The sequence below is a fragment of the Pseudophryne corroboree genome, chromosome 9 (assembly GCF_028390025.1).
Source record: "Pseudophryne corroboree isolate aPseCor3 chromosome 9, aPseCor3.hap2, whole genome shotgun sequence".
NCBI classification, from domain to species: domain Eukaryota; kingdom Metazoa; phylum Chordata; class Amphibia; order Anura; family Myobatrachidae; genus Pseudophryne; species Pseudophryne corroboree.
In genome coordinates, this window is record NC_086452.1 from 388,844,101 (window position 1) to 388,871,905 (window position 27,805).

General features: G+C 44.3%; 1 protein-coding gene across 6 annotated transcripts in view; it reads left to right on the plus strand.

Moving 5' to 3' along the window:
• Positions 1-27,805, plus strand: part of CACNA2D3 (calcium voltage-gated channel auxiliary subunit alpha2delta 3) — a 2,000,770-nt gene that overhangs the window by 1,238,606 nt on the left and 734,359 nt on the right. For 5 of the 6 annotated variants that reach the window (XR_010186941.1, XM_063940834.1, XM_063940836.1 and 2 more), the window contains exon 15: positions 22,527-22,544. The exons of the other annotated variant lie outside the window; for it this stretch is intronic. Coding sequence is in view for 4 of the 5 variants with exons in the window: in XM_063940834.1 (XP_063796904.1) it covers positions 22,527-22,544 (18 nt within the window). In the remaining variant the exon portion in view is untranslated. The remainder of the gene's footprint in view (positions 1-22,526; positions 22,545-27,805) is intronic. 6 annotated transcript variants of the gene reach the window in all.

Sequence of the window (27,805 nt, forward strand, 5' to 3'; positions counted from 1 at the left end):
TCTGTGCTATCGTGTACAGTGCTTATTTATTTCCAAATAAAAAACGAACAAGCGCAGCAGATCAAAAAGATTCTCAGAACATCAAACCGAAGCGACAAACATGTTCAGGGAGGAACACAGCGCTTCCTGCTGGGTGTGCGAAACGCAGATGCCATCTGTATTAAATGGCACTGAAAGAGCTGATTACGTTTGGCCCTCCTTTTCATAGCAGATGGGTTCATTAAATTTAATAGCCTCCAGAGCCTTTAGAAACAACTCTGAGAACATGTGGCGCATACTGTGACACTTCACATCTCGCCCCTAAGTCATTACATCTCTGGCTCAGACTATAAATATTACAGTCATTTATTTGTATTAACACAATTAATGCATTTATTATTACAGTAGTGAAGTGCAAGACTCAATGTATTGTATCATTTATGTTTTGTTTCATATATTGTACAGCCAGTGTATAGGAGTTTTCTTTAATTGCATAGTTAGAAAAATAGGATTTTAATTACCTACCGGTAAATCCTTTTCTCGTAGTCCGTAGGGGATACTGGGAATCCATTTAGTACCATGGGGTATAGACGGGTCCTCTAGAAGCCACGGGCACTTTAAGAAATTGATAGTGTGCGCTGGCTCCTTCCTCAATGCCCCTCCTACCAAACTCAGTCTAGGAAACTGTGCCCGAGGAGACGGACATACTTTGAGAGAAGGATAGATAAGGAAAGTGGTGAGATTACGAACCAGCACACACAGAAAAAGAGGAAAGCCATGCTAACCAAAAATTGTAATGACTAACATCAACAGCTGAACCAAACAACATTACTTAACCAAGTATCAGTGCAGGAAGAACGAAGCACCAGGTGGGCGTCTAGTATCCCCTATGGACTACGAGAAAAGGATTTACTGGTAGGTAATTAAAATCCTATTTTCTCTTACATCCTAGGGGATACTGGGAATCCATTTAGTACCATGGGGAAGTACCAAAGCTCCCAAACCGGGTGGGAGAGTGCTGAGGTTCCCGCAGAACTGATTTATCAAACTGAAGGTCCTCAGAGGCCAAAGTATCAAACTTTTAAAACTTTGCAAACGAGTTCGAACCTGACCAAGTAGCTGCTCGGCAGAGCTGTAAAGCCGAGACACCCCGGGCAGCTGCCCAAGAGGAACCCACCGACCTAATAGAGTGGGCCTGTACAGATTTTGGAACTGGCAAGCCTGCCGTGGAATAAGCATGCTGGATAGTGAGCCTGATCCAGCGTGCAATTGACTGCTTTGAAGCAGAGCACCCAATTTTATTGGGATCATAGAATTCGAACAGCGAGTCTGATTTCCTGTGACGAGCTGTCCTCTTTACATACACCTTCGAAGCCCTCACAACATCCAAGGACTTTGAAGTAGCAGAGGTGTCCGTAACAACCGGAACCACAATTGGTTGGTTTAGGTGAAACGTGGACACCACCTTAGGAAGAAATTGCTGACGAGTCCTGAGTTCAGCTCTTTCCTCATGGAAAATTAGGTAGAGGCTCTTGTAAGACAGTGCCCCCAGTCCAACACACGTCTTGCTGAAGCTAAGGCCAACAGTGTGACGGTCTTCCACGTAACGTACTTTACGCCAACCACCTGTAACGGTTCAAACCAGTCCAATTGGAGGAACTGCAGCACCAAATTGAGATCCCATGGTGCCGTGGAAGGCACAAAGGGAGGTTGGATGTGCAGAACACCTTTCAAGAACGTCTGGACTTCAGGAAGAGAAGCCAATTGTTTCTGAAAGAAAATAGACAAGGCCGAAATCTGGACTTTTATGGAGCCTAGACGTAGGCCCACATCCACTCCTGACTGCAGAAAAAGCAGGAAATGTCCCAGAATTCCCAAAAGTGGGATCAGAGGAAGTGGAGGAAACATGTACAACAGCCGGTAGACCCTCGTAGTTGCCAGAGCGTCTACCGCCACTGCTTGTGGGTCCTTCGACCTGGAACAATACCGCTTGAGATTCTTGTTGAGTCGAGAGGCCATCATGTCAATTTGTGGATATCCCCACCGACGTGTCAACCACCGGAACACCTCAGAGTGAAGGCCCCACTTCCCTGGGTGCAGGTCGTGTCTGCTGAGGAAGTCTGCTTCCCAGTTGTCTTCTCCCGGAATGAAGACCGCCGACAACCCCACGGCGTGTTTTTCCATCCAGAGGAGAATTCTTGATACCTCTGACATTGCGGCTTTTCATTCCACCCTGTCGGTTTATGTACGTCACTGCCGTCACATTGTCCGGCTGGACCTGAATGGCCTGATTTTGAAGAAGATATGAGGCCTGCAGAAGGGTGTTGTATATAACCCTGAGTTCCAGGATGTTTATTGGAAGGATGACTTCCTGACTTGACCATTTTCTCTGAAACTGCACCCCCTTGGTGACTGCTCCCCAACCTCTGAGGCTTGCGTCTGTGGTTACCAGAATCCAATTCTGAATCCCGAACCTCCGACACTCGACTAGGTGAGAAGTCTGTAGCCACCACAGAAGGCAAATCCTGGCTTTTGGCGACAGACGGATCCTCTTGTGCATGTGAAGATGCGATCCGGACCATTTGTCCAACAGATCTAGCTGGAAGGGCCTCATATGAAACCTTCCGTACTGAAGCGCCTCGTAAGAGGCCACCATTTTCCCCATAAGGCGAATGCACATATGCACCGAGACCTGGGTTGGCTTCAGGACAGCCTGAACCATCGACTGGATTACCATTGCTTTTTCCAAGGGAAAGAAAACTTTCTGAGACTCTGTGTCCAGAATCATTCCCAGGAAAGGAAGCCTCTGTGTTGGTTCTTGGTGAGATTTTGGTAGGCTCAGAATCCACGCGTGATCCAGGAGTAGTCTGGTTGAAAGACCAATGCTGTCCAACAACCGCTCCCTGGACGGTGCCTTCATCAGAAGATCGTCCAGGTACAGAATTATGTTCATACCCTGTTTGCGAAGTAAAAACATCATCTCTGCCATCACTTTGGTGAACACCCTCGGTGCCGTGGATATACCAAATGGCAGGGCCTGAAACGGTTAGTGACCGTCCTGCAGTGCAAGCCGAAGATAAGCCTGATGAGGCAGCCAGATCGGAATGTGAAGGTACGCATCCTTGATATCCAGAGACACTAGGAATTCCCCCTCCTCCAGACCTGAGATCACCGCTCTCAGAGACTCCATCTTGAATTTGAACACTCATAAGTACGGGTTCAACGACTTGAGGTTCAGAATCGGTCTTACCAAGTCGTCCAGTTTTGGTACTACAAACAAGCTGGAATAGTACCCCTTGTTTTGCAGATGAGGTGGAACTGGAACAATGACCTGGGCCTGTACCAGTTTTTGAATGGCATCCTGTAAAGTTATACTTGCCTCTTGTGAAACTGGTAAGCCTGATTTGAAGAATCTGTGAGGTGGAAGCTCCTGGAACTCCAGTCTGTAGCCCTGGGATATAAAATCTATGACCCAGGGATCCTGACACGATCTTGTCTTCCAGGCATCGCAGGCCACCATCATGCTGAAGGTTTTGAGGGAGCAGGAAGCAGAGCCTTATTCCTGTGAACCAGCAGTTGCTGGTTTGCGTGGTTTATCTCTAGCGCCTCTCGTGGCAGTAGAAGCACCTCTGGGTTTGCCCCTAAACTTGGCAGTCCGAAAGGACTGTAAATTGGGTCCTGAATAGGCCTACCTAGCAGGGGGAGCTGCAGAAGGAAGGTATGTGGACTTACCCGCAGTAGCTTTGGAGATCCATTTATCTAGTGTGTGTCCAAATAAGGTCTCGCCTGTGAAAGGTAGGCCTTCCACGCCTTTCCTGGAGTCCGCATCCGCAGTCCACCGGCATAGCCATAGATCCCTGCGTGCAGACACTGCCATAGCTGTAGTACGTGCATTAAGTAAGCCTGTTTCTTTTATTGCTTCCACCATAAAGTTTGCAGAGTCCTGTATATGTTGCAGGAGCAAAGCAATCTCCCCTTTTAGTTTACACAATCATTTAGCAATGGCTCTTGTAATCCACCCACATGCTATAGTGGGTCTCTGGGCCACCCCAGCGGCTGTATACAAAGATTTGAGCGTAGTCTCAATCTTATGATCAGCCGCGACTTTTAGGGAGGCTGCACCCGGGACAGGCAATACAATTTTTCGTGAGACTGATGCATCCACTATCGGTGGATTCTCCCATTTTTTCCTATCCTCAGGAGGAAAAGGAAAAGATGATAACAACCGTTTAGGGGCCCTCATTCCGAGTTGATCACTCGCTAGCTGTTTTTAGCAGCCATGCAAATGCATAGTCACCGCCCACGGGGGAGTGTATTTTTGCTTTGCAGGAGTGCGATCGCCTGTGCAGCAGAGCGACTGCAAACACATTTTGTGCAGAACAAGACCAGCCCTGTAGTTACTTATTCTGTGCGATGATTGCAGCGACAAATGACACGGTAATGACGTCAGATACCCGCCCAGCAAATGCCCAGCAAACGCCCAGCCACGCCTGCGTTTTCCCAAACACTCCCAGAAAACGGTCAGTTGCCACCCAGAAACTCCCACTTCCAGTCGATCTCCTTGCGACCGCCAGTGTGACTGAAAGCGTCGCTAGAACCTGTGCAAAACCACGATGCTCTTTGTACCCGTATGCCGTGCATGTGCATTGCGGTGCATACGCATGCGCAGTTTAGCCATTTTTTTAAATGATCGCTATGCAGCGAACAATGGGGGTCATTCTGAGTTGTTCGCTCGTTATTTTTTTCTCGCAACGGAACGATTAGTCGCTAATGCGCATGCGCAATGTCCGCAGTGCGACTGCGCCAAGTAAATTTGCTATGCAGTTAGGTATTTTACTCACGGCATTACGAGGTTTTTTCTTCGTTCTGGTGATCGTAATGTGATTGACAGGAAGTGGGTGTTTCTGGGCGGAAACTGGCCGTTTTATGGGTGTGTGTGAAAAAACGCTACCGTTTCTGTGAAAAACGTGGGAGTGGCTGGAGAAACGGAGGAGGGTCTGGGCGAACGCTGGGTGTGTTTGTGACGTCAAACCAGGAACGAAACTGACTAAACTGATCGCAGATGCCTAGTAAGTCTGGAGCTACTCAGAAACTGGTAAGAAGTGTCTATTCGCAATTCTGCTAATCTTTCGTTCGCAATTTAGATAAGCTAAGATTCACTCCCAGTAGGCGGCGGCTTAGCGTGTGCAAAGCTGCTAAAAGCAGCTTGCGAGCGAACAACTCGGAATGACCCCCAATGGCAGCTAGCAATCAACTCGGAATGAGGGCCAGGGATTTAAAATTTTCTATCAGGATTAACCCACGGTTCTTCAAACAGGGTATTTAGTTCCTTTGACACAGGAAAAGTGTCTGAGGAATTCTTTTTTATATTAAAAGAAGATTCCTCACTCTCCTCTGTCACCTTATCAGGGATATTCAGAACTTCTCTGATAGCCTCTATGAGAGTCTCTATTCCCTGCGACAGAGTACCCTCCCCCACCTCTGAGTCCACTTCACCCTCCTCCATTTCTGACCCCTCATCATTTGTCAGACTACAGGACATGGGCCAAAGGACATTTTTGCAGACAAATTGCAGGGGACTGAGACGCTGGTTTGGGTACTAAGTATCTTTCCATAAACTCTGTCATAGATTGTCGTAAGTATTGCCTCTCTTTCTCACTCCAAGATAACTTAGTAGAAATTGTGGAAATCATTCCCCTAATGGAGTCCAGCCATGCTGGTTTTGCCCCACTAGCCTGAGAAGGGAAACTACACTGAGTACACACTATTGAACCCCTGGAGAAGAGGAACACTGTGCCTTACATGAAACACACTCTTTGCCTGACATACTGTAACAGTGACAGCACACACACACACAGGAAAAGGTTAAATGCACAATTAACCCACAAAGAGCCCTTCCAGGGAGACACAGAGGGAGTATGGAACCAGCACACGGTGCCCTTAATGCTAATGCCAAGCTTAGCCGGGTCGCAGACTAAGTACCTAGATTAGGGACTTAGTACACTAATAATCGCTCCCCCCCTGCTATGACACCTTGGTACCGCTGAGGTAATCTGGAGTCTCTCCGGAGGAGCTGCGCATCCCTGTAAGTCTGGGTCAGCTACAGAGGGAAAATGGCGCCGGTGAGCTGCTGGATCAGCTCATAGTGAAGCCCCACCCCTTTTATGGCGTGCGGTCTTCCCGCTCTTTTTTATACTGACTGTATGTGTCTATGTGCATAAAATGGAGACAGACTCCTTTTATGGCTTTGTTGCCAGTCTGGGTACTGTGTCCGCCATTCAGCATCTGTGTCAGTACACAGCGGGAGATGCAGTCCGCCCCGTTTAGAAGCCGTGTGTCTCCGTACTGTCATGCCGCCATAATGTCCGGCGACCCACTAGCCGGGATGCCGGCTTAGTACTCACCACTCTTCATTCTTCTGGCTCTGTTAAGGGTGGCAGTGTGCTGCGGGAATGTACGCTCGCCGTGGAGGGGCTTGCGAATAGTTCCCTCAGGAGCTAGTGTCCTGTCAGCGGGGAACGGGACCAATTACCATGAGAGAGGTTGGGCCATTCCCCCCCATAAGTCCCACGAAGCAGGCAGGCTTGGGCCATCCAGTCCTGCCAGAAAATAAATGCAGAAAACTCTTCAGGAGCTTCCATAGACGCAACCGGCTCCTCCGGGTATATTTTCTAAACTGGGTCTGGTAGTAGGGGCATAGAGGGAGGAGCCAGCACACACTATCAATTTCTTAAAGTGCCCATCGCTCCTAGTGGACGCGTCTATACCCCATGGTAATAAATGGATTCCCAGTATCCCCTAGGACGTAAAAGAAAAAAGAACTTAACAGCTTTTCTTACTGTATCTGTTGTCATTGTAAGGAAAAATAATTAAAGCTTGGTACAGAGTAGACGATATAGTAGACGATGTGCCCGATATCATGTAGTGTATATGCACTATGCTTCTGATTATGCACGCTCCCGCGCATCATCAGCGTCATTGCCCGTCAGACAAATGCAACATGCCCCCACTCTCCCCTCCCCCCGCGCCGTCGCTCATCGCTGCCATTATCGGCAACTGTGTATGCACTTGCCGATGCCAGCTCTGCCGCCAGGTCCCTTCTCCGCCGATATTGCTTGGTATCATCTAGTGTGTACCCAGCTTAAGTTTTTAGCAAAGTGAAGAGACTTTTATGGGTGAAATTGATCAGATCAACTAAAGAGGACGTGGCCATAGCAACTAATACAACGCTAATTGTAATTTAACTAGCACCTTCTATAATATGATAGGAAGAATCTGATTGGTTCTGTGGGCAACACTTCTGTTTAGAAATTGTGAGAAATCTCCTACTTAAAATGAGCCATCTTGCTTGTATATAGGTGCAGGATAAACACAACTTCCAGAAGACTAAGAAAACAATTCTAACTTATAAGGGCCATAAGCAGGGCGATTCACTAAGGGACGGATAGGGGTCAGGACCACAGGCATAAGGATGCAGCTGACTGTCCGGAGAGCATGAAACTGAACACCTAAAGCATCCTTAGGATCTAGCAGCTGTTTTCTAGGCTGATTGGTACCATACCAGACACCCTTGTTCTGGACCAGTAATTTACAGGAACTTGAACTTTTGAACTTGACTAGGCTGCTCCTTTTCTCAACCTTATTACAATATTGGGTATGATGTTCCTTACAATAGCTATGAGGTCACTCCTACTCCCTGTAATGCTTTTGTGGGTGCGAGTAAGTTAGGCGCTATGCAACAATTATGGCACAGCCAACTCATGGATTTATGTTTGTAGCCCAATAGGGCTGCAACTTAAAATCTGCGAGTTGGGCCCTAAAAGGGACCACAAGGGGTGCGAGTTTGGGTGCCGCTACCATTGTTTACACACCGGGCAGTGGCACATCACACACTACGCAGGGAGTTGGATTGACCCCTAAGTGTGTTATTGAACACTAAATGATAATATTCTAACTTACTTTACTCATGTAAAGTATAGTTATTTATATGTTGTGATATCACATTTTAGAAGATAATTTTAAGACACCCAAATAAAAAATAAGGTGGGAAACAATGTACAGTATTATCCATTAGTATAAAGTCATTCCTCATGGGCAAGAATGTTCAACTAAAATAATAAAAAATTAAATCACATAAAAGTGGTCAGAAATAAAAAAGAACATGTTGGCACAAGTGTATATACAGGAATTAGTGCACTACGCGTACATTTATAAAAACAAATCCAGTAATCCCCTGTGTCTGTCACAGAACGCACCTACAGGTTAGGTTGCATACTACACTTTAGGAATGGTTCTGAGTTTAACGCAATGCCAGTATTCATGCAAACGATCAATGTTTTTCCACTGTGCATGTGTCTAAAGTAGCTAAAAAGTCACACTGTGCATGCTTCCCACAGTGTGAGAGTAGGTAATTATTCATTAATACCTTCTGTTAATGGTTAGAAACTAATCATTTAAATGTTATGATCAGAGGTTCAGTGTGACCTGCATATAATTGTACCACTCGTGCACAGCGGAATCACAGTGCAGTGTTATCAGTAGTCCTGATTTCTGAAGCACTGGTTTAGTCCAGTTTTGCATTGAGTTCCACTTTGAACGCAAAGTGAGCAAAATGGCTACAACTTTTCATGAGGGTTGAAGAAAGTATCATCCTATGAAAGAGACATGTTTCCTGGTGATGCGCTACTGTCTATGTAGTTATTTGTGGACTGATATTTGTATGCTGTAAGAAAGTATTGAACAAATTATTTATTAGGTCACCTTAAAACTGTCATCAAAAGTATCCCTTTTTATCTAAATATATTTCACAGTTGAACTTGATTTTTTTTTACACAGATATACAGTATGATAAAATGTGCCCACAAGTATTGTAGTGTCATAAGGAGATTGGAAGTCTATTATTTATCCTTTGACCATATAAAAAATGAAAGATCGCAAAGTTGACCTTCAGTGTGGAGTAGCCTTATAATTAACACGAATAAGGATGTGAGGGGATGCAGTTATGTGATCGGCGGTCAGAAGACCACCGGTCACAATGGCCCTCATTCCGAGTTGTTCGCTCGCAAGCTGCTTTTAGCAGCATTGCACACGCTAAGCCGCCGCCTACTGGGAGTGAATCTTAGCTTAGCAAAATTGCAAACGAAAGATTCTCAAAATTGCAAATAGAAAATTCTTAGCAGTTTCTGAGTAGCTCGGGACTTACTCTGCCACTGCGATCAGTTCAGTCAGTTTCGTTCCTGGTTTGACGTCACAAACACACCCAGCGTTCGCCCAGACACTCCCCCGTTTCTCCAGCCACTCCCGCGTTTTTCACGGAAACGGCAGCGTTTTTTCACACACACCCATAAAACGTCCAGTTTCCGCCCAGAAACACCCACTTCCTGTCAATCACATTATGATCACCAGAACGAAGAAAAACCTTGTAATGCCGTGAGTAAAATACCAAACTTCTTAGCAAATTTACTTGGCGCAGTCGCAGTGAGAACATTGCGCATGCGCAATTAGCGGAAAATCGCTGCGATGCGAAGAAAATTACCGAGCGAACAACTCGGAATGATGGCCAATACCGGAACCTACGTCCCTCCCGCCGGTTGGCATGCCGACCAACAGGGACTATTCTCACTGCCGGGATCCCGCCATCGGTATTATGACCGTCAATCTCCTGGCCACCGGTCACACATACCCAACCCGACGTGAGGACATCATTACTCGCCATTAGTGCAGTTAATATTTACAGTAGTCTGTACACAGGGGTTTATTTTAAGCAAGCAAGTAAAATGTAAAGTACTCTGATGATGGTGGAGAAGAACTTTCCATATGTTATTAAATTTGATAAACAGTCCAGTTTACTGAAGTACCACATTTTACATTTTGCACCGAGAATCAGCTGTTCAGTACAAACCAGAAAAATCTTTTTTTTTTCCTTACAAGTTCATTACTACAGTCTGTCGCTTCCAGAGGAACAGTGAATATATATAATCTCCTAATTGTGCAAGTTTGCCAGTTCTGCTCGCCTGCTTCAATATTAAGTAAAAGTCACCTTTACCGTTAAATTTAATATAATAACATCCTTAGTTACTGTTAGACATGTGACTCATGCTGAACTGAGAATCAAAAGGACTTCCTAGACCAAATAGACAGTTCTTTGATACATTTTTAAAATCGCCCTTGGCACAGTGTGTGCTGAAATTGTTTCTGGTGATTCTTTCAGGTCTCCCAGACAATTCCCTTAGCAAGTGGAATTTATAGTGCTCAGTCTATTGCTAGGAGGGGCTCAGTCCTTACCTGACATATCAGACTGATTGCACTGAGCATCCCTTTTCAGCGAGACGAGCTCACAGAAAGGGCTGCAGAAAAAGCTGGCCACATTTTAAATAGGAAACATTTTTCAATGTGTCAAAGCACAAATATAACATTTTGTGACATAAGCGCTCTAATCCCTACAGCAGTGGTTCTCAAACTGTGTGCCATGGCACCCTGGGGCACCTCGGGACACTTGCAAGGGTGACCTTGGTTGGTGGTCCGGTAACAATTCCACTTATTTATGGTCAATGTAATAGGCAAAGCCAGTGCTGGTGGCTGCTAATCATAAAACATGTGGACAAACAGAGGCAAATCTTGTACCTCACCACATAAGTGACCCTAAGGATGACATATAAATAGAATTTACTTAATTTCAAATTTGTTTCTAAATTTCTCAGTATGATCCACTGCATTACAGAATGTCACCAACAGTGTCAGACTGGGGCATGAAGGGCCCACCGGGGGAATGCAGTGATAGGGGCCCATACTTAGGGGTGTGGTCAGCCTACAAAGGGGGTGTGGCCAACCCCCACAGAGGCTTGAAATACACAATAGACTTGTGCAGTATAATGCATATGCAACATATCTACCATGTATAATACAAGTGCACAGTCTGGAACCTGATCCCTAGAGGAAGGAGTGGGGCCCCAGGCAGTGGGGCCCACCGGTGGTTTCCCCTGTACCCCTGCGGGCCAGTCCGACCCTGGTCACCAATCATTTACTACATTTCTGAAATTAACTGCATTTCAGTGACAACTCATGTTTATGAACTTGTTCAATGACAATAAAGTGAACTGAACAAAAACAAACTATCCTTCAGAAGATGGATCATTGATCTCTATGAGGATCACAGGATCCAATTCACATGTCTGTATGGGAGAAACCAGGATAATTTATGTAACACATGCACTGATTTTAGATTTTTAACTATGGTAATTTCTCTCTTCTCATAGCATTGGCCTGAGTCTAATAGGCAGCCCTGTAACTTGCCAGCCACCCCCACCCCCCGCATACCGTCATAAGGCAGCATATGCAATCTTTATTTTTCCAATTCATGTTCTTACATCTCAGTGACAACCTATTGCATCTCTGTGTATATAACTACACATTACCTGTCTCCAGGTGCCAGCCCTGAAGGGGGCAGACTGACCTCCTCCATTTCTCCAGGTTCTGCTTTATGTGCCCCCGAGCAGGAATAAGCAAGAAGCCCAGTGGGAATGTTCCGTGGTCCTCCCTGTCCCTGTCTGGGTGCTACTGGGGTGGAGGGAGTAAGGGAGAGTGAATGTGATCTGCAGGAGGCAGGGCTCCGCCCACAGCAGCTGGCACCTATGGGGAGAGACTTCCTCTTGAATGCACACTCCCCCTATCCTATTGTCCCCTCCTCCTCCTCACAGCTGTACAGGGGGCAAAATGCAGCCGCACATGGGGACCATGTCCCCCTTAGCAGAAGATCTGGGCCGGGCCCCTCTAACAAGCCCAGGCCCAAGTAATTAGCAAACCCCCCTCCCCCATTTTGTTCCCCCATGACAGAGTGTGTGTCTGGGTGCTGCTGGGACGAGGTGTTGGTAGTGAATGTGAGTGAATAGGGGGCGGTGCACCAACAACTATCTCGCCTTCGGGCTCCTAGTATGAATTTACGCGCCTGCTGCCACACCCGGTGTTATATACATACATGACACACTGCCAGTGAGCGCTGGGGTCAATGTGTAATAATTAATAGTGAAGTATAACTAGCTCAGACGGGGCAATATGAGCTGACCACTGCCCTGTCACTAAATAGAGTGACAACAACAGAGTATACAACACATGTTGACGACAGCAAATAAATATCCTCACTGCCAATATAAGTGAATTACACTTGTGACTTACTATGGCCCTCATTCCGAGTTGATCGGTCGCAAGGCGAATTTAGCAGAGTTACACACGCTAAGCCGCCGCCTACTGGGAGTGAATCTTAGCTTCTTAAAATTGCGACCGACGTACGCGCAATATTGCGATTACAAACGAGTTAGCAGTTTCTGAGTAGCTTCAGACTTACTCTGCCTGTGCGATCAGTTCAGTGCTTTTCGTTCCTGGCTGACGTCATAAACACACCCAGCGTTCGCCCAGGCACTCCCACCGTTTCTCCGGCCACTCCTGCGTTTTTCCCGGAAACGGTAGCGTTTTCAGCCACACGCCCCTGAAACGCCGTGCATCCGCCCAGTAACACCCATTTCCTGTCAATCACAATGCGAACGTCGGAGCGAAGAAAATGCCGTGAGTAAACTTACTTTCTTCATAGTAAAGTTACTTGGCGCAGTCGCAGTGCGAACATTGCGCATGCGCACTAAGAGAATTCTCACTGCGATGCGATGAAAATCTCCGAGCGAACAACTCGGAATGAGGGCCTATATTCCTATTAAAATTAATATTTCATGTCACTAAATCTTTGCTCATATTTGCATTTTCATATCAGTGTGAAATGGCTATTTAGATCGCCAATAAACTTAGAATGCACAGTAGACAGATCCAATATAAACAGACATTAAAAATACTGAAGTTTATATATAAATGTATACATCTTCTTTGCTACGTAGCTGAGTATAAACTAGAGATGTGCGGCGGGCACTTTTCGTGTTTTGTGTTTTGGCTTTTTGATCTGGTTCCATGCTCATGTTTTGGATTAGGATTGGTTTTGCCAAAACCACCCTTTCGTGTTTTGGTTTTGGATCTGGATGATTTTTGAAAAAAACATAAAAACAGCTAAAATCACAGAATTGGGGGTAATTTTGATCCTACGATATTATTAACCTCAATAACATTAATTTCCACTCATTTCCAGACTATTCTGAACACCTCACAATATTGTTTTCAAGCCAAAAGGTTGCAACGAGGTGGCTGGATGACTAAGCTAAGCGACACAAGTGGGCCGCACAAACACCTGGCCTATCTAGGAGTGGCACTGCAGGGGAAGACAGGATGGCAGTTTTAAAAACTAGGCCCCAAAGCGCACATAAAGCAAAGAAAAAAAAGAGGTGCACCCACCCTTATGTTGTTTAAACAGGACATGCACAGTTTAATAAACCCATCATTTCAGTGACAGGTGGTCCCCCTAGAAATAGCTCCCCAAGTTCTCTGAATCATAGCTAGCTACAAACATACAGTACCACCTCCATATTTGATGACTTTTCACATTATGAGAAGAGGCCAGAGGAAGAGGACAGTGACAAGAAGGTGATTAAAAATCAGAGAGGCACACGCAATCAGGAACAACACACAGGCTTTCACCTCCACTCCTATATTGGTGTGGAACAGAAAGGACTTCAACCAAGCAAATATTTAATTATTAATTACCACATTACTGGACAAACTGAAAAACTAAGGGCCAAAGCCTCCAAAATTGTACCCCCATCTCTATTTTCAGGGATTAAGATGATCTCGGATTTAATGTTGGGATGCAAATAAACTGGTGTATACCACGGGATCAAGATTGGATATTTTCCCCTCCACGGAGTCTGGAGACTCATTTTGTGAAAATCTTGTGGGTGTCTTTTTTCAATTTTTTTTTTGCATTGTTATTTACATATTTTGTGGCAGATGCCTTATTTTTGTTTTTCACAGCTCCCAGTTACACGCATGTGAGCATACCTGTGTGTCCCAGTTACACGCATGTGAGCATACCTGTGTGTCTTGTTTATTTTATTCATATTAAGTACTAAGGACGACTGTGCAGTACATTTTTTACCACTCTACAGTCGAAACTCATTTCATACTATAAGTAGGACTGTGGGAGAAAGCAATACTAACCTTCGTGCCCACAGCATGCCTCAGCCTGGCAAGCCAGACATCTTCCTGGCTGTAAGCCACCATGAGACTCCATACTGGGCCTTATTCAGTAACTGTTTGTGCCTCACAGGAGCTCCTGGCCCATCTAGTGCTACAGTGCAATGGAAAGCTGATGCAATGAAAGATCACTGAAACTCTGTTCTTCTAACACTTAAAGGTATTGTGCTAACCCTACGCAGCCCTAAGGTAAAGAAGATCCCTGTACAACAAATGCGCATCTTCTAAATTAATAATTCCAAAATTTGGAAAATCAATATTAAATCAAAGTTAAGGTTGAGCCATTCATTTGAGTGCGTCCCTAACATGAAATAATTGAGAATAACCTCTCACTAATGCTCCGGCAGAAAACATCACGTTTACCTCTCTGGCAGTTGCGCTGGACTATGATTCAGTCTCTTCTGAGTCACACTGACTTTGGCCACAAATGTGGTGTATCCTCACTTTATATAAAAACACTTCGGCAATTTCCATTTCCACCTTTGCGGCTAGTTTTCACAAATCTGTTTGTGATGTTGAAGGTTGTTTCATATCTGCTCTAGGCTTTCATTTAAACCTAGGATCAAGTACAGCAGCACCTCTAGACTTATACAGCATAGGCAGCACCCCTGGAGAATTACACAGCACAGCAGACATGCAACAGCACCCCTGGACTTAACTGGCAGTGGGGCAGCACCCCTGGATTGATAGGGCAGAGGGGCAGCGCACCATATAGGGCAGCACCCCTGGAATGATGTGGCAAAGAAAAGATGTGCAAGATGGAATTGTCCTTGTGCCCTTCCACCCACCCTTATGTTGTATAAACAGGACATGCACACTTTAATAAATCAATCATTTCAGTGACAGGGTCTGCCACACGACTGTGGCTGAAATGATTGCTTTGTTTGGGCACCCACCAAAAAAGAAACAATTAATCTCTCCTTGCACAAACGGTCTTTACAGTGGCAAGATGTCATCCTCACCCTCAGATTCCACCCCCCCCCCCTTCAGTGTTTACATCCTCATCCTCACAGAGAAAGAATATTCAAACAAACCACATCATTTAGGTGTCAGTAGACTGCTTATGCTATTACCCAAAGTTTCTGAACTTGACAATGACTTATGATGAATACGCTGCAGGTGACGTATAAGGGAGGATGTTCCTGGGTGGTTAACGTCCATACCCTCTGCTTATTATGGATTGACAAAGGCAACAGATGGCTTGACACCTGTTGTCCGGATTTGTGGAGAAATAATTCCACACCGAACAGGTGGCTTTTTTGGTATTTTGCCCAGGCATGACAATGGGCTTTTTCATCCCATGGCCAACAACTGTCTCCACTGGTGCCTTATTCAAACAAACCACATCACCATCGGAATCCTCATTGTCAACTTCCTATGCAGTGCCAGCTACACCCATATCCTCCTCATCCTGGTATACAGTACTTCTACAGCACTTGCAGGGGGCGTGCAAATGATGGTAGGAGCCTCCTCTTCCCATACAGTGTTGTGAAGGTCAGGCCTAGACATTGCGACCGCAGACAGTGCCAGCACCCCTGTATTTTCACAACACCCCTGTAATTATTACAGCATACAAGACAGGGTAAGTGTACATTAATTTTCACTGCATCCTAGAATTATCACAGTTTACCAGACAGGGCCAGTGTACAATGGTTTTCACTGCACCCTAGAATTATTACAGCATACAAGACAGGACCAGTGTACATTGATTTTCACTGCACCCTTGAATTATTACAGCATACAAGACAGGGCCAGTGTACATTGATTTTCACTGCACCCTAGAATTATTACAGCATACAAGACAGGGCCAGTGTATATTGATTTTCACTGTACCCTAGAATTATTACAGCATACAAGACAGGGCCAGTGTACATTGGTTTTCACTGAACCCCAGAATTATTACAGCATACAAGACAGGACCAGTGTACATTGATTTTCAATGCACCCCTGAATTTTTATAGCATACAGGGCCAGTGTAATGTTATTTGAACAGCAACACCCCTATATTTTACAGCATACAGCAGTGTGCTTTTAATTTTTAACAACTGCACCCTAGAATTTTTATAGCATACAGGGCCAGTGTAATGTTAATGTTATTTGAACGGCAACACCCCTATATTTTACAGCATACAGCAGTGTGCTTTTAATTTTCAACAACTGCACCCTTGAACTGCACCCCTGAACAGCAACACCTCTATATTTTACAGCATACAGCAGTGTGATTTAACTTTTAACAACTGCACCTATGAATTTTTACAACACACAGGGCCAGCAGCATCCCTATATTTTACAGCATACAGGAGCAGTGTACTTTTACTTTTTAACAAATGCACCTCTGAATTTTTACAACATACAGGGCCAGCAGCACCCCTATATTTTACAGCATCGAGCAGTGTTCTTTTACTTTTGAACAACTGCACCTCTGAATTTTTACAACATACAGGGCAAGCAGCACCCCTATATTTTACAGCATGCAGGAGTAGTGTGCTTTTAATTTTTAACAACCGCATCCCTGATTTTATAGCATACAAGGGCCAGTGTAATGTTATTTGAACAGCAACACCCCTATATTTTACAGCATACAGCAGTGTGCTTTTCATTTTTAACTGCACCCCTGAATTTTTAAAACATACAGGGCCAGCAGAACCCCTATATTATACAGAATACAGGAGCAGTGTGCTTTTAGTTTTTAACAACTGCATCTCTGAATTTTTACAACATACAGGGCCAGCAGCACCACTATAATTTGAAGCATACAGGAGCAGTGTGCTTTTAATTTTTAACAACTGCACCTCTGAATTTTTACAACATACAGGGCCAGCAGCACCCCTATATTTTCCAGCATACAGGAGGACAGTGCCCCTGCACAACACACTGACAGCCAGGACCCATGTACAGCTGCAGCACATGAAATACCAGTGACAGCCAGGACAGCCAGGAAAGCACCCCTAACACAGCACAGGTACACCACAGTGACTGCAGCAGCACCCCAACAGAGCACACACTAACCCCACCCAACGCCACCACCCACAGAGAGAGATAGAGGTCTTTCTCCCTCACTCTCCAAGTCCGGAGTGAAAATGGCAGCGACACGCGGCTGTTTATATGGAATCCAAATTCCACGAGAATCCAACAGCAGGATTATGACGTTTTGCCTTGTTCTGGTTCTTGAGTCTGGCAGAAAGTCCGGAATCGGGACGTGATGTTCGGGGGGGTTCGGTACTCAGGGAACCGAACCCGCTCATCTCTAGTTTAAACTCAATGTGATGTCTTCACTCAGCTGACACTGGGCCTGACTCAGAGCTGTAAGGTATTGCACATCCGCAGGGAAGAACAGGGAAGCGGCTGTGCAATACCGTCTTACTAATATGCTAATGCTGCCGGAGGCATCCGGTGTAAATAGACGCCTCCTGCCTGTTTCCATGATCCTCTGCTATGTCTGAAGGTGCACCGTCGGATCACTCTGTGGGACATCAGTCAGCTGAGTAACCTGAATACTAAAATTGCCGTCTCAGATCCACAGCCGAGATCAGTAAATCTGCGTTGCCAGACTCAAAATGGAAGATACATGCCTCTGTTTTGTGTATTGAACCTGGTTGCCTCCCCTTCCCCGGGGGGAGTCTGTCAGGCTGGGGCTTAGGGACAGGGCAGTAGAGAGCCTGGCTGGGCCCAGGTACTTTTCAGGAGTGAAGCCTAAACACAGGAGGCGTGGCCATGCACCCTTAGAAAAAAATACTGAAAAAATTGTATTTCAAGTGCCTCCCTGGCCACACTGCTGCCCAGCACACTGAAGGGTGTGCTGGGCTGAGGAGAAGAGCTGGAGCTGCTGCCAGGCAAGGGGGCCCGGGTCTCCCACCAGGCCCCTTCATCAGACATGGATCCGGGTAAGTAGTACACTCTCCCCGCTTCCTCTTAGGAGGCACTGTGTATGAGGACGCAGGACCCGTTCTGCCCATGCACAGTGTCCCCACCATCAGACTTGCATGCTAAACATTGGGTTAGTGCACACGTCTGAATCAGGCCCACAGGCAGCCTGATATGAAGTATATTCCAAATACAGACTTATTTCATGTCCTTTAATGTGTCTGCAATGGGCCCATGTCTAGTTACAAGTGTTCAAACTATTCAAAGTATTTCCTTTGTATAAAACTGATGCAGGCCGTACATTTCTGCCTGATTCTCTGTTCTGCCAGTGCTGATCCGATGTGTCGGGGAATCGGCACAATACAGCATGTTAAAAATCCCTGACTTGCCAATCCCGATAATTTTTGGGTGTTAATCGGCGAATGGAGGATTTTCCAATGGGTTGGATCTTGCTGATCTCCGACCCAGGCTCCCATTGCCACAATTAATCGTAGATGTATGGGCTCCATTTCTCTAGATGTATTAAACTTTCTAACTTTGCCACTTGTCCTCTATAGAAGGTTTAATGTATTTCCCAAACCCAAACCCTTTGTTTCACCTTTAAAAATAAACTGCTGCTTTATATCCAGAATGGCAAAAATTGCCTATAATCGACAGCTTTGAAAAATTGAACTTCAGTAAATAAACCTTACTTGTCAAAGTGCACGATAATTAATGTAAAGTGTGTGATCAAACGCCTGTCCAAATAAGGCATTGGTGCCAGTTGGTTTAGTTTACGTGGGATCCACATCCTAAATGTCGCAGAGTACCAGAGACAGAGGGAAGGAGAATGGGGATCACTTAACTACTTACAGTAACTGATGATTTTTTTCCCAAAAACCACTCAGAAAATTCATATTTTTTTAACTGAGTGAATTAGGTGAAGAACATGTATTTAAAGTTATCCAACGTGATTTTATTTTTTGTAACAATTTTTTTTTTAATAAAAACTATTTGTAAAAAATTTAGTTTTATTCCACCCATCGGACTATCAGAAACCAATTGCAACTTTGATGTCCCCAGTGGCTGCCCATCTGCAGTACATGTGCCCCAGGCTTAGGAGGGAGAGAATGGAAGCAGAGGAACTAAAGTAAAACTAGATAAACACCAACACCTGCAGATAAATTCTGCATGTCCGATAAAGTTCTGACCCAACAGAGTGATAATTGGATCTGTGAGCATCCGTACATACTGAGCAATTTTTAGCTCAGTGTGATGTCTTCAACAAGATCGGAAGGTCGGGGAACAAAATTGGCAAACGGGACATCAATCCTGACCTCCCGATCTGACTGTTGCAGGAGTATTTGTAGCCATTTATCGGCTAACATTCCTGCATACACACTATACAATTACTGGGCCAATCAAGCAATTAACGGCCCTATAAATAGTATAGTGCAGTGTCTTCCAAATGCGGCCCTCAGTACCCCAAACAGTTCATGTTACCAGGTCACCTGTGGATCTTTAAAAGTGAAATGTAAACTGTTAGGGGTCCTGGGAAACAAGTATTAGAATCACTGGTATAGTGTGTACCTACTTTAGCTTAAGAGTTGCAGAGATGGACCATTGTTTTACTGTAGATTCAAGAATGGTAATAGAAACATGATAGCGGAGATTAAGGGCCTGATTCTGAGTCGCACACAGTGTCGATGTTCACAGAGTTAAGCAATTCTTTGCTAATGCGCATGCGCAAACATCTCTGAAAGCTCGTACAGTACATACATGCGTGTACGCACAGCTGCAATTGCGACGCACAGTATCAGAAATGGATGTGAAACGTGCTGGGTGTTCCTAGGTGGTTAATCAGACGTGAATCGTCAGACATGCAGAGATGCACTGCCTTATGCGTCACACAGTCATGCTGCTAATCTGATTGGGAACTCACATGCTTAATCGATCGCTCACATACAGTAGTAGGCCATACTCTGATGAATAATCTAGACCTAACATGGGTCAGGTGCAGCTTTTGATGGTGCGACCGATGGTTGCATCTAAAGATGCACTGCTCGGTAGTGCAGCACCTAAAGACGTTTAAAGAAGGCGTTTCAGTCTTTGCTCAGTCAGACACAGACTTGTACACCAGGGGAAGGGCTGGCACTTGCAATAGCATTAGGTCACAGCCGTGACTACTGCAAAAGGCACTAAAGCAGTTACAGGATCAGCCCCACAGTGAGTATTCTCAGGAGCAGAAAACTAACCTGATGGCTGTATGAATTGGCGAGCGCATCGAGTCCGAAGGGTCTCCATTGCGCTTGCCCCCCTCCCAACGGTATTCTAAACCCCGGGATCCTGGTGGCAGTATGATGGCCGGCGGGATCCCAAACGCCGGTCACCCATACCCAACCCCAGTAGATATATGGGATTTGCATAGTTCTCTGCTGCAGAATAGTGTTTGCAGAACATATATTCAATGCTCATACATACAGCCCTGTTCTCTGGTGTCACTTGGTGAATGCAGTGTAGCTGCCAGTACCCATAGGGTTTACTAACCTCTATGACGATGTCCGTGGCAGTGCACACAGATAGGCAGAATAAACTGTATAGACATGGATGCATTATACCCTGCTACCTGGGTCTATGGGCCTGAATCACATATGGACGTGGTTCATTTAGCCGCTGTGTCTATGGATGCAGCTGCTTTGCAAAAAATATGGTAATGCCTCAGGAAGCATCTTGTGTATATAGACTGGACGCCTCCTGCCGGCTTATCTGATCAGCCGCAGCGTCCAAAGATGCAGGGACAGATCATCTGCATGAAGTCATCTGAGTAACCCCTCAGGTTACTCAGGATGGTAGTGCAATTCACGCTTCTGAGGCAAGTAAAGCTGCATCCAAGGAAATAGCCACTGGCCTTGGCACCACCAGAAAATGGGGCCGACACCCCCCTGCTTTCTGTAATGATGGCCATCGTCACCCTTCCCCGTTCCCAAGCGGCCACTTAGGGAGCACTGTGACCATTGTCGTATACACAGATTTGCACATGTGCAGTAGTCTAGAGTATTGGTGCGTGACTTATCTTAGCGATATAAGCCCATAAATAAACATATGTCACACTTTTTGGGATATTTCTTACTGTAGCGCAGATGTGACATGTTTATTCTCTCAGTAGCATGTGCTATAGGGCCTGATTTATAGCTTTACGCAACCCCAATTTTTCTCAGTTGAGCAATTATGCGTATAAGTCACACTGCGGATGTGCCGCTATGGTCTTGTGATGGCGGTCGCAAAGTGACTGAAAAACAGGGAGCATTTGTGGCAGTAACAGGGAGTGGGGGCAATAATGCCGGTGTGTCGCAACCATTTTGGGGGCATGTTTGAGGTTGCAACTGCGATCCTGTACTCAACAGTGCCAGCTTCTTACTTCCTGCGGCCAGGGCTAATTAGAACTTTACGAACCGGCTGATCTGCAATGGATGCTGCGTCTGTGTACACAGCCACTGGGATTGCAAAGCTGCCGGCGGTGTCTCAATACAAATCCACATTCACAGCTGCGAATAAATTTGCGTACGTCTCTGAATCAGCACCATACATAGGAGTGCACTGTAACTTTAGAATATGCTAAATATATCCACAATTTGTACTATTTGCCCCTATGACATTACATATAGCAGCCTTTATTTCAACACTTCTACAGAATGTCCCACATAAGTCATCACAGACAGAACAAAATCATATGTTTTGTATTATAGTTGAGTGGTTTAGACCTGTGACATATTGTGACTCTCTGTTATATGTAGGTTAATTGAGCAACAAATTGTGCAATAAAATGTGCACGATCCGTTACCAATTCTCTTGTACCTATGACACGGAACAACACCTTTGTAGTGGTCATTAGGTCAGATAGTGTCACAGCTAGAAAGCTCCTTGTGGGTTGTTTTTTTATTTTCTCAGTGAATATTTTGTGACTTTAGAGAAAAAGTAAATCAGACTAATCTGTGGCTAAAAATATTTTACTGAGTGAGTGCAACCATATCACAGGATCACTTTGTACAAAACACATGATGAATGTATGGTGAATCTCTTCATGACTTTATGCATCCATAAGAAATCTTCTGTACAGAAGTTTATTTCAGATATTTCCTAATTTCATCCGCAAGCTGACTCTGATGACAACTTCTTACAAATACAACCACATTCATACAGCACCAGCCACCGAACAAAGTCTTGAGGCACTGAGACACCCTCAAAGCAGTCCTGGTTGTTACAGTACTGCTATTGCCCTACACACAGGGGCTGCAGCCATTTTGTGAGTAGTTTCAATATACATGAGTACGTGGCACTTTCAAATTACCTCAGTGATGTCATTACATCCTAGTGACCTGATAGGCTGCACATCATACAGCTTCTGCCAACAAAATGGCTGCCGCCACAGTGTGCCGGAGATTGGTACATTTTAACTTATATTAATGTACTTACCAGAGCACCATAATCAGTCACAGAAGAAAAAATGAAGATGACATTAAAGATTTAAAGAGACTTAGTTACACTAAATGAATTTTGTTTTGTTGTTTCTGTTTTTTCAGCTCCCTCAGGCTCAAAAGGTAAAAAAAATAACAATTCTGTTAATACTTCATTGAGTAGAACATTTGACGTTCGTGCATGTTTGCAGTGCTATACACCTAGTACAGTGGTAACTAGGATAATGTATCTCTGGATCATATTCAATGGTGTTTGCTCAAGATACTTGTAACCCCAATCATAAAGAATTGGATTGCAGCAATAAATAATAAACCCGATGTAGACATTATTGTGCAACGGTATCAAACTGCATAGCAAACAGTGTTGAACTGCCTACTGCACAGTGCTAAATTGTAAGGTGTCTTATATTTCATTCGTATGGTATAAGCGGCTTTTAGGTTTAGCACTGCCTAGTGATTACACATCATAACCTGGTCTCCACTGTACAAAGGATTATTCTATTGCCTCATCTGAATAAAGCACATTGAGACCCATGTTATGGAAATATCCTGTCTGTAGCTTCAACCTTATACCATAACTGCTACAGTGTATCACAATATGTATATATAACATAGTGGGACTTATTGAATGACAAGGTGCAAAGTGTGATGGAACCCAAAGCAACCAATCAGATTCTAGTTGTCATGCTTCTAGTGCAGTTTAGAAAATAATCAAACATCTGATTGGTCAGTGTGGTTAAAACTAGTCCACACAAACACAGCAACCAGTCAGAAATTTTCTTTCATTCTCTACACTCCACTGGAAAAAATGACAGCTGCAATCTGACTGGTTGCAATTAACTCATGTATGCACCAGTTTTCAAAACTATACCCCCGTTGTTATTAAATAAGCCACATTTTGGTTATATGCATACATATGACTAAATATATCACATCATGTGTATCACATCGTACATGTTTGTATAATCACAAATAATTTTCCGCAAAAACACCGTCCCCCATACTTTCTCACCTCAACGATCCCATGTTTTGTCACTGACATTTGTTTGAGAGGTTGACGTATATACTCAAATACTGTACATGTATTTAATGCTTAATGTCCTAGGAAAACTTCAGAAAGTTGCAGCAGGTTATCTATACAATAATGTTGATTACCTTGATGTAGTGATACTAATTTATTTACTTTTAAATTACAATCGCTGAGTAACATTCATGGTTTTACACCCAGAACAAGAATTCTTAAGATCTTCTGAATATGCTATGAATAGCGAATTCTAACACTGAAGGGTGGGAGCATCTGAATGATTGACACAGCAAAGTAACTCTTAAAATATGTGTTTAAAGGCTCGGTGCCCAAACTTGCTATGATTTCCACTGGAATTTCTATGTGTTCTTGAAATGTTATTTTTCTGTCAACATTTCAAACAGTCCTAATGTCTAAACCATATATGCTTTGATCTGTTGTGGCCAAGGCCATTTCATGTTCCACATTGTATGGATTTCTTTAATACATGTGTAGTACCGTACATAGCATTTTGCAAGCTCAAAGTACACCTGGACTGCAGAGCTTTCAATCTGTTTGTTGCCTTGTGTTTAGTAGCATACCATGTAGAGAGCTGGCACACCTCACCTTCTTAAGAGGCAGTGCCATATCTTCTGTAACGTCACTACTTGTGTCTTCATACATACTGTATTGCTTGTCTTGTTCCGCTTCATGCTGTCTTTTGTTGGTGTCAATAATGGAGACAATATTCCAAAATTCAAATAAAATTGTCCATAGAGGAAGAGACAGTAATGATATCATTGTGGGAAATAGCAACATAGAAACATGATAATAATACAGTGTAAGGCAAATAAATGCAGAGCGTGCAATGAAAGAATATTGATTGTGCTAATCATATTACTAACAGTGTGGCTTACATTAAACTGATCACAACAAATGCATGGCTGCTAATCTATGGATCAACAAAGAGTAGGACAAAAAATAATGAAAGGAGGATTAAGCCGAAATTGATCTATATAAAGGTACAAATAACACATACAAATATATACCAGTTTCATGGCTTTGTCAGCTGAATATATTTTGTAGAAATGAATGATTTTGGGGGGAATACTTATTTCCTATGCACTGCAGACTTCCTTCCTGTAAACCTTTTGAAAAACAGTGGATGCTTCTAATCCTGAAATAACTGGTAAAGGCAGGTCTAGTGACCTTTTACTTGAACCACTAGGAACACCTCCCAGCATTCTAAGGCCCAAATGTATTAAGCCTGAAAAAGTGATAAAGTGGAGAGTCATAAAGAGTGATAAAGTAGCAGCCAATCAGCACCTGTCATTTTTCAAACACATCCTGTAACATTGCAGTTAGGAAGCTGATTGGCTGGTACTTTATCACTCTTTGTCACTCTCCACTTTAGAACTTATTAAGGCTTAATACATTTGGACTTAAATCCTGAATGGGTCTTCAGCACATCCATAGTGGATGTGGCCACGCCTGTTGATGGGATTACAGTATGCTCCCTCAGTGGGGTGGCCATACCTCGGGAGCATGCTTAGCACTTCTGAAGACACACCATTTTGTTGACACAATGGAGGCATATGTTTTCAATATGCACAGAACGGGAATACCATCCACCCTCCCCAAAGTCAGGATGACTGTGCAAATCACCGGACAGATGGTTGGTCACCTCAAATCAGGACTGCCCTGCAGGGCCGTCTTAACAGCAGTGTAGGCCCCTGGGCACAGCAATGCACTGGGCCCCCTACCCATTCTCCAGCGGTAGGGGTGGGGGTGCTATCAGTGGCTGCTTTGATGTCCTGTGGGAGGTAGAGGGTGTTCTATCTTCTGCTCAGCATGTAGGACCTGGAGCAGTAATTTCTGCTAATTACTCCTTTACTGCACAGATGGTGCTAAACTGTAGAAGGGGCATTGGGCTGAATGAAGGGGCCCTGGTACATGACTTCCAGGGTGGTAGGTGGTGTTTAATACGTAGGGGAGGGGTGGATAGTGGAGTGGGCTTAATAATTATAATTTTCCGGTGGGAGGGCAGCTTGCTTGACTGCCGATATCTCAAGTTTCTGAAAATATATTTCTTAGCTTTGAATGGGATAAAAACCTAGAGAGTCCCACCTTTCAGAAGGTTCTGGGGACTTGGGGATCAGAGTTCAGGAGCCAGAGCAATTCACCAACGAAAATCTAAAACTGCATATTAGGCGTGTGGAGCTGGAGCAGGGACCAGCTGCTGGAAGACTGATATCTCTGGTTCTGGCATAGTAGAGACAAGTTGCCAGTGTCCACCAAAAGGGGAGAGTCACAGCTTTTGGATTATAGCCTCAGAAAAACTCTAAGTCAGACAGAACCCCAGATATCTGGCTAGGAAGAGCAATTAACAGGCTTGGATGGGGACCACTGCTTTCAAGTCAGATATCTCTGGTTCCCCAGGGCCGATTTTCAAAAATCTGGTACCCCTAGAAAGAGGGGGCTCTCAGCTATCAGCCTAGGGCCCTTATACTCCTGGGGCCCTTGGGCAAGAGCCCATTGAGCCCATACGAAAAGACGGCCCTGCTGCCCTGCCAAAACAGAGATTACCTAGAAGTCTTTCTCCTGAAGCACCACTCTCCTTTGCTTCTTACCTTGTGTGTAGGAGACGGCAGGCTTTCAGCCTAAGAGCTTCAAGGTATGCTGTTCTTTCATGTCAGTAATTGGTTGGATATGTGATGGCATTTCACAGTGCCACACTCCCAGCCAACAGTATCACTACCATGGCGAACAGCAGCACCCCAGCATACACTAGAAAATGTATACGGTGTGCTCAAATTAATATATATACTGAAACACACCCCACACTCCCCATTGTTAACCAATAAAGAAGGTTTGAATGTTTGAGTCCCTGGGGAAGCTGAGGCTCATTATTTAGAGGGGTTTTAGGCATTCGTCTTATGGTAGCTGGTAGTACCTCATCAGGGGTAGCAAAAAGTATAGTGTGCATGGATGATGTCACCATATATATTAGATTTTCTGGTCCTTTAATATAATAACATTTCACAAAGCTTCTGAATCAGCACCAACTATATGTAAAATAGGATACAGAGTAATCTGTCTTAAAGCACATAGTTTATACCATGCTGTATGTTCTCAGCATATGAAACCACATGAAGGAAAACGTCACACGGTAAAGATGAGCAAATACAGTAGTAAAATTTGTTTGGAAATACTGAACAATGCCAATGGTCTATTTATTTAGAAGAGCCTTAAATCCAGTGGCAAAAATCTATATTTTCACCAGAGACTGAGATTATTCCTATTTAGAAAGCACCAAGTAAAAGCATTAAACTATCGCTGTCTATCACCCATGCACACAATGTGGGTTACGTTCCACTCTGCATTAATCCCTTGAATAGGTTTTAAGTATCCACTTTAAACTTATAAAATGAACATCTGTATGTACAAAGCATTACAGCGGCCTTGTGTAGAAAAATAAATATTATTTCGGCTACAGTCTGTTTTGTTTTTAACATGCGCAGTAGTGAGCACCCCCCACCCACAAATGGCTCCCTCTGCACCAACCAAACCACCTAGAAGGGCCACGAAAAACAATAAAAATACTATGTGTGAAGCAGTGCCGCACTGTCGCCTTCAGTAGCTGTCCCAGGCCCCCACAGTCCCTTTTAACTAGCTTGTGCAATCAGTACCAACCCCTTCCTCAGTGCTCCTGTCTGACCGGGAGTGGGTAAGTGTAACGGGGAGGAGCTGAGCAAAAAGACAGGGTGGGGAGGAGCTGGGCAGAACGTGGGCCAGGAGGAGGGAGCGGGGGGGGGTGATCTGGCATATGCCCAAAGTAGAACAATCTTCATATTTGCATATTTGTCTCCTAACATTCGTTGAGCCTTAAGTAAATTAAACAAAAAAGTATGTCAGGAAAAAAACAAAAAAGTTTTGTTTAATTATTGGGTTAATTATTGGGTTGATTTTTAACGTGGTGGGAAGTTGGTCTTTAGATGTGCCAATAACACTTTTGCACAGTTGCAAATGCAGCAAATACAGGTTGAGTATCCCATATCCAAAATGCTTGGGACCAGAAGTATTTTGGATATCGGATTTTTCCATATTTTGGAATAATTGCATACCGTAATGAGATATCATGGTGATGGGACCCAAGTATAAGCACAGAATACATTTATGTTTGATATATGAAACACACAGCCTGAAGGTAATTTTTATCTAATATTTTTAATAACTTTGTGCATTAAACAAAGTTTGTGTACATACACACAATTCATTTATGTACCATGGCCCTCATTCTGAGTTGTTCGCTCGCTAGCTGCTTTTAGCGGCATTGCACACACTAGGCCGCCGCCCTCTGGGAGTGTATCTTAGCTTAGCA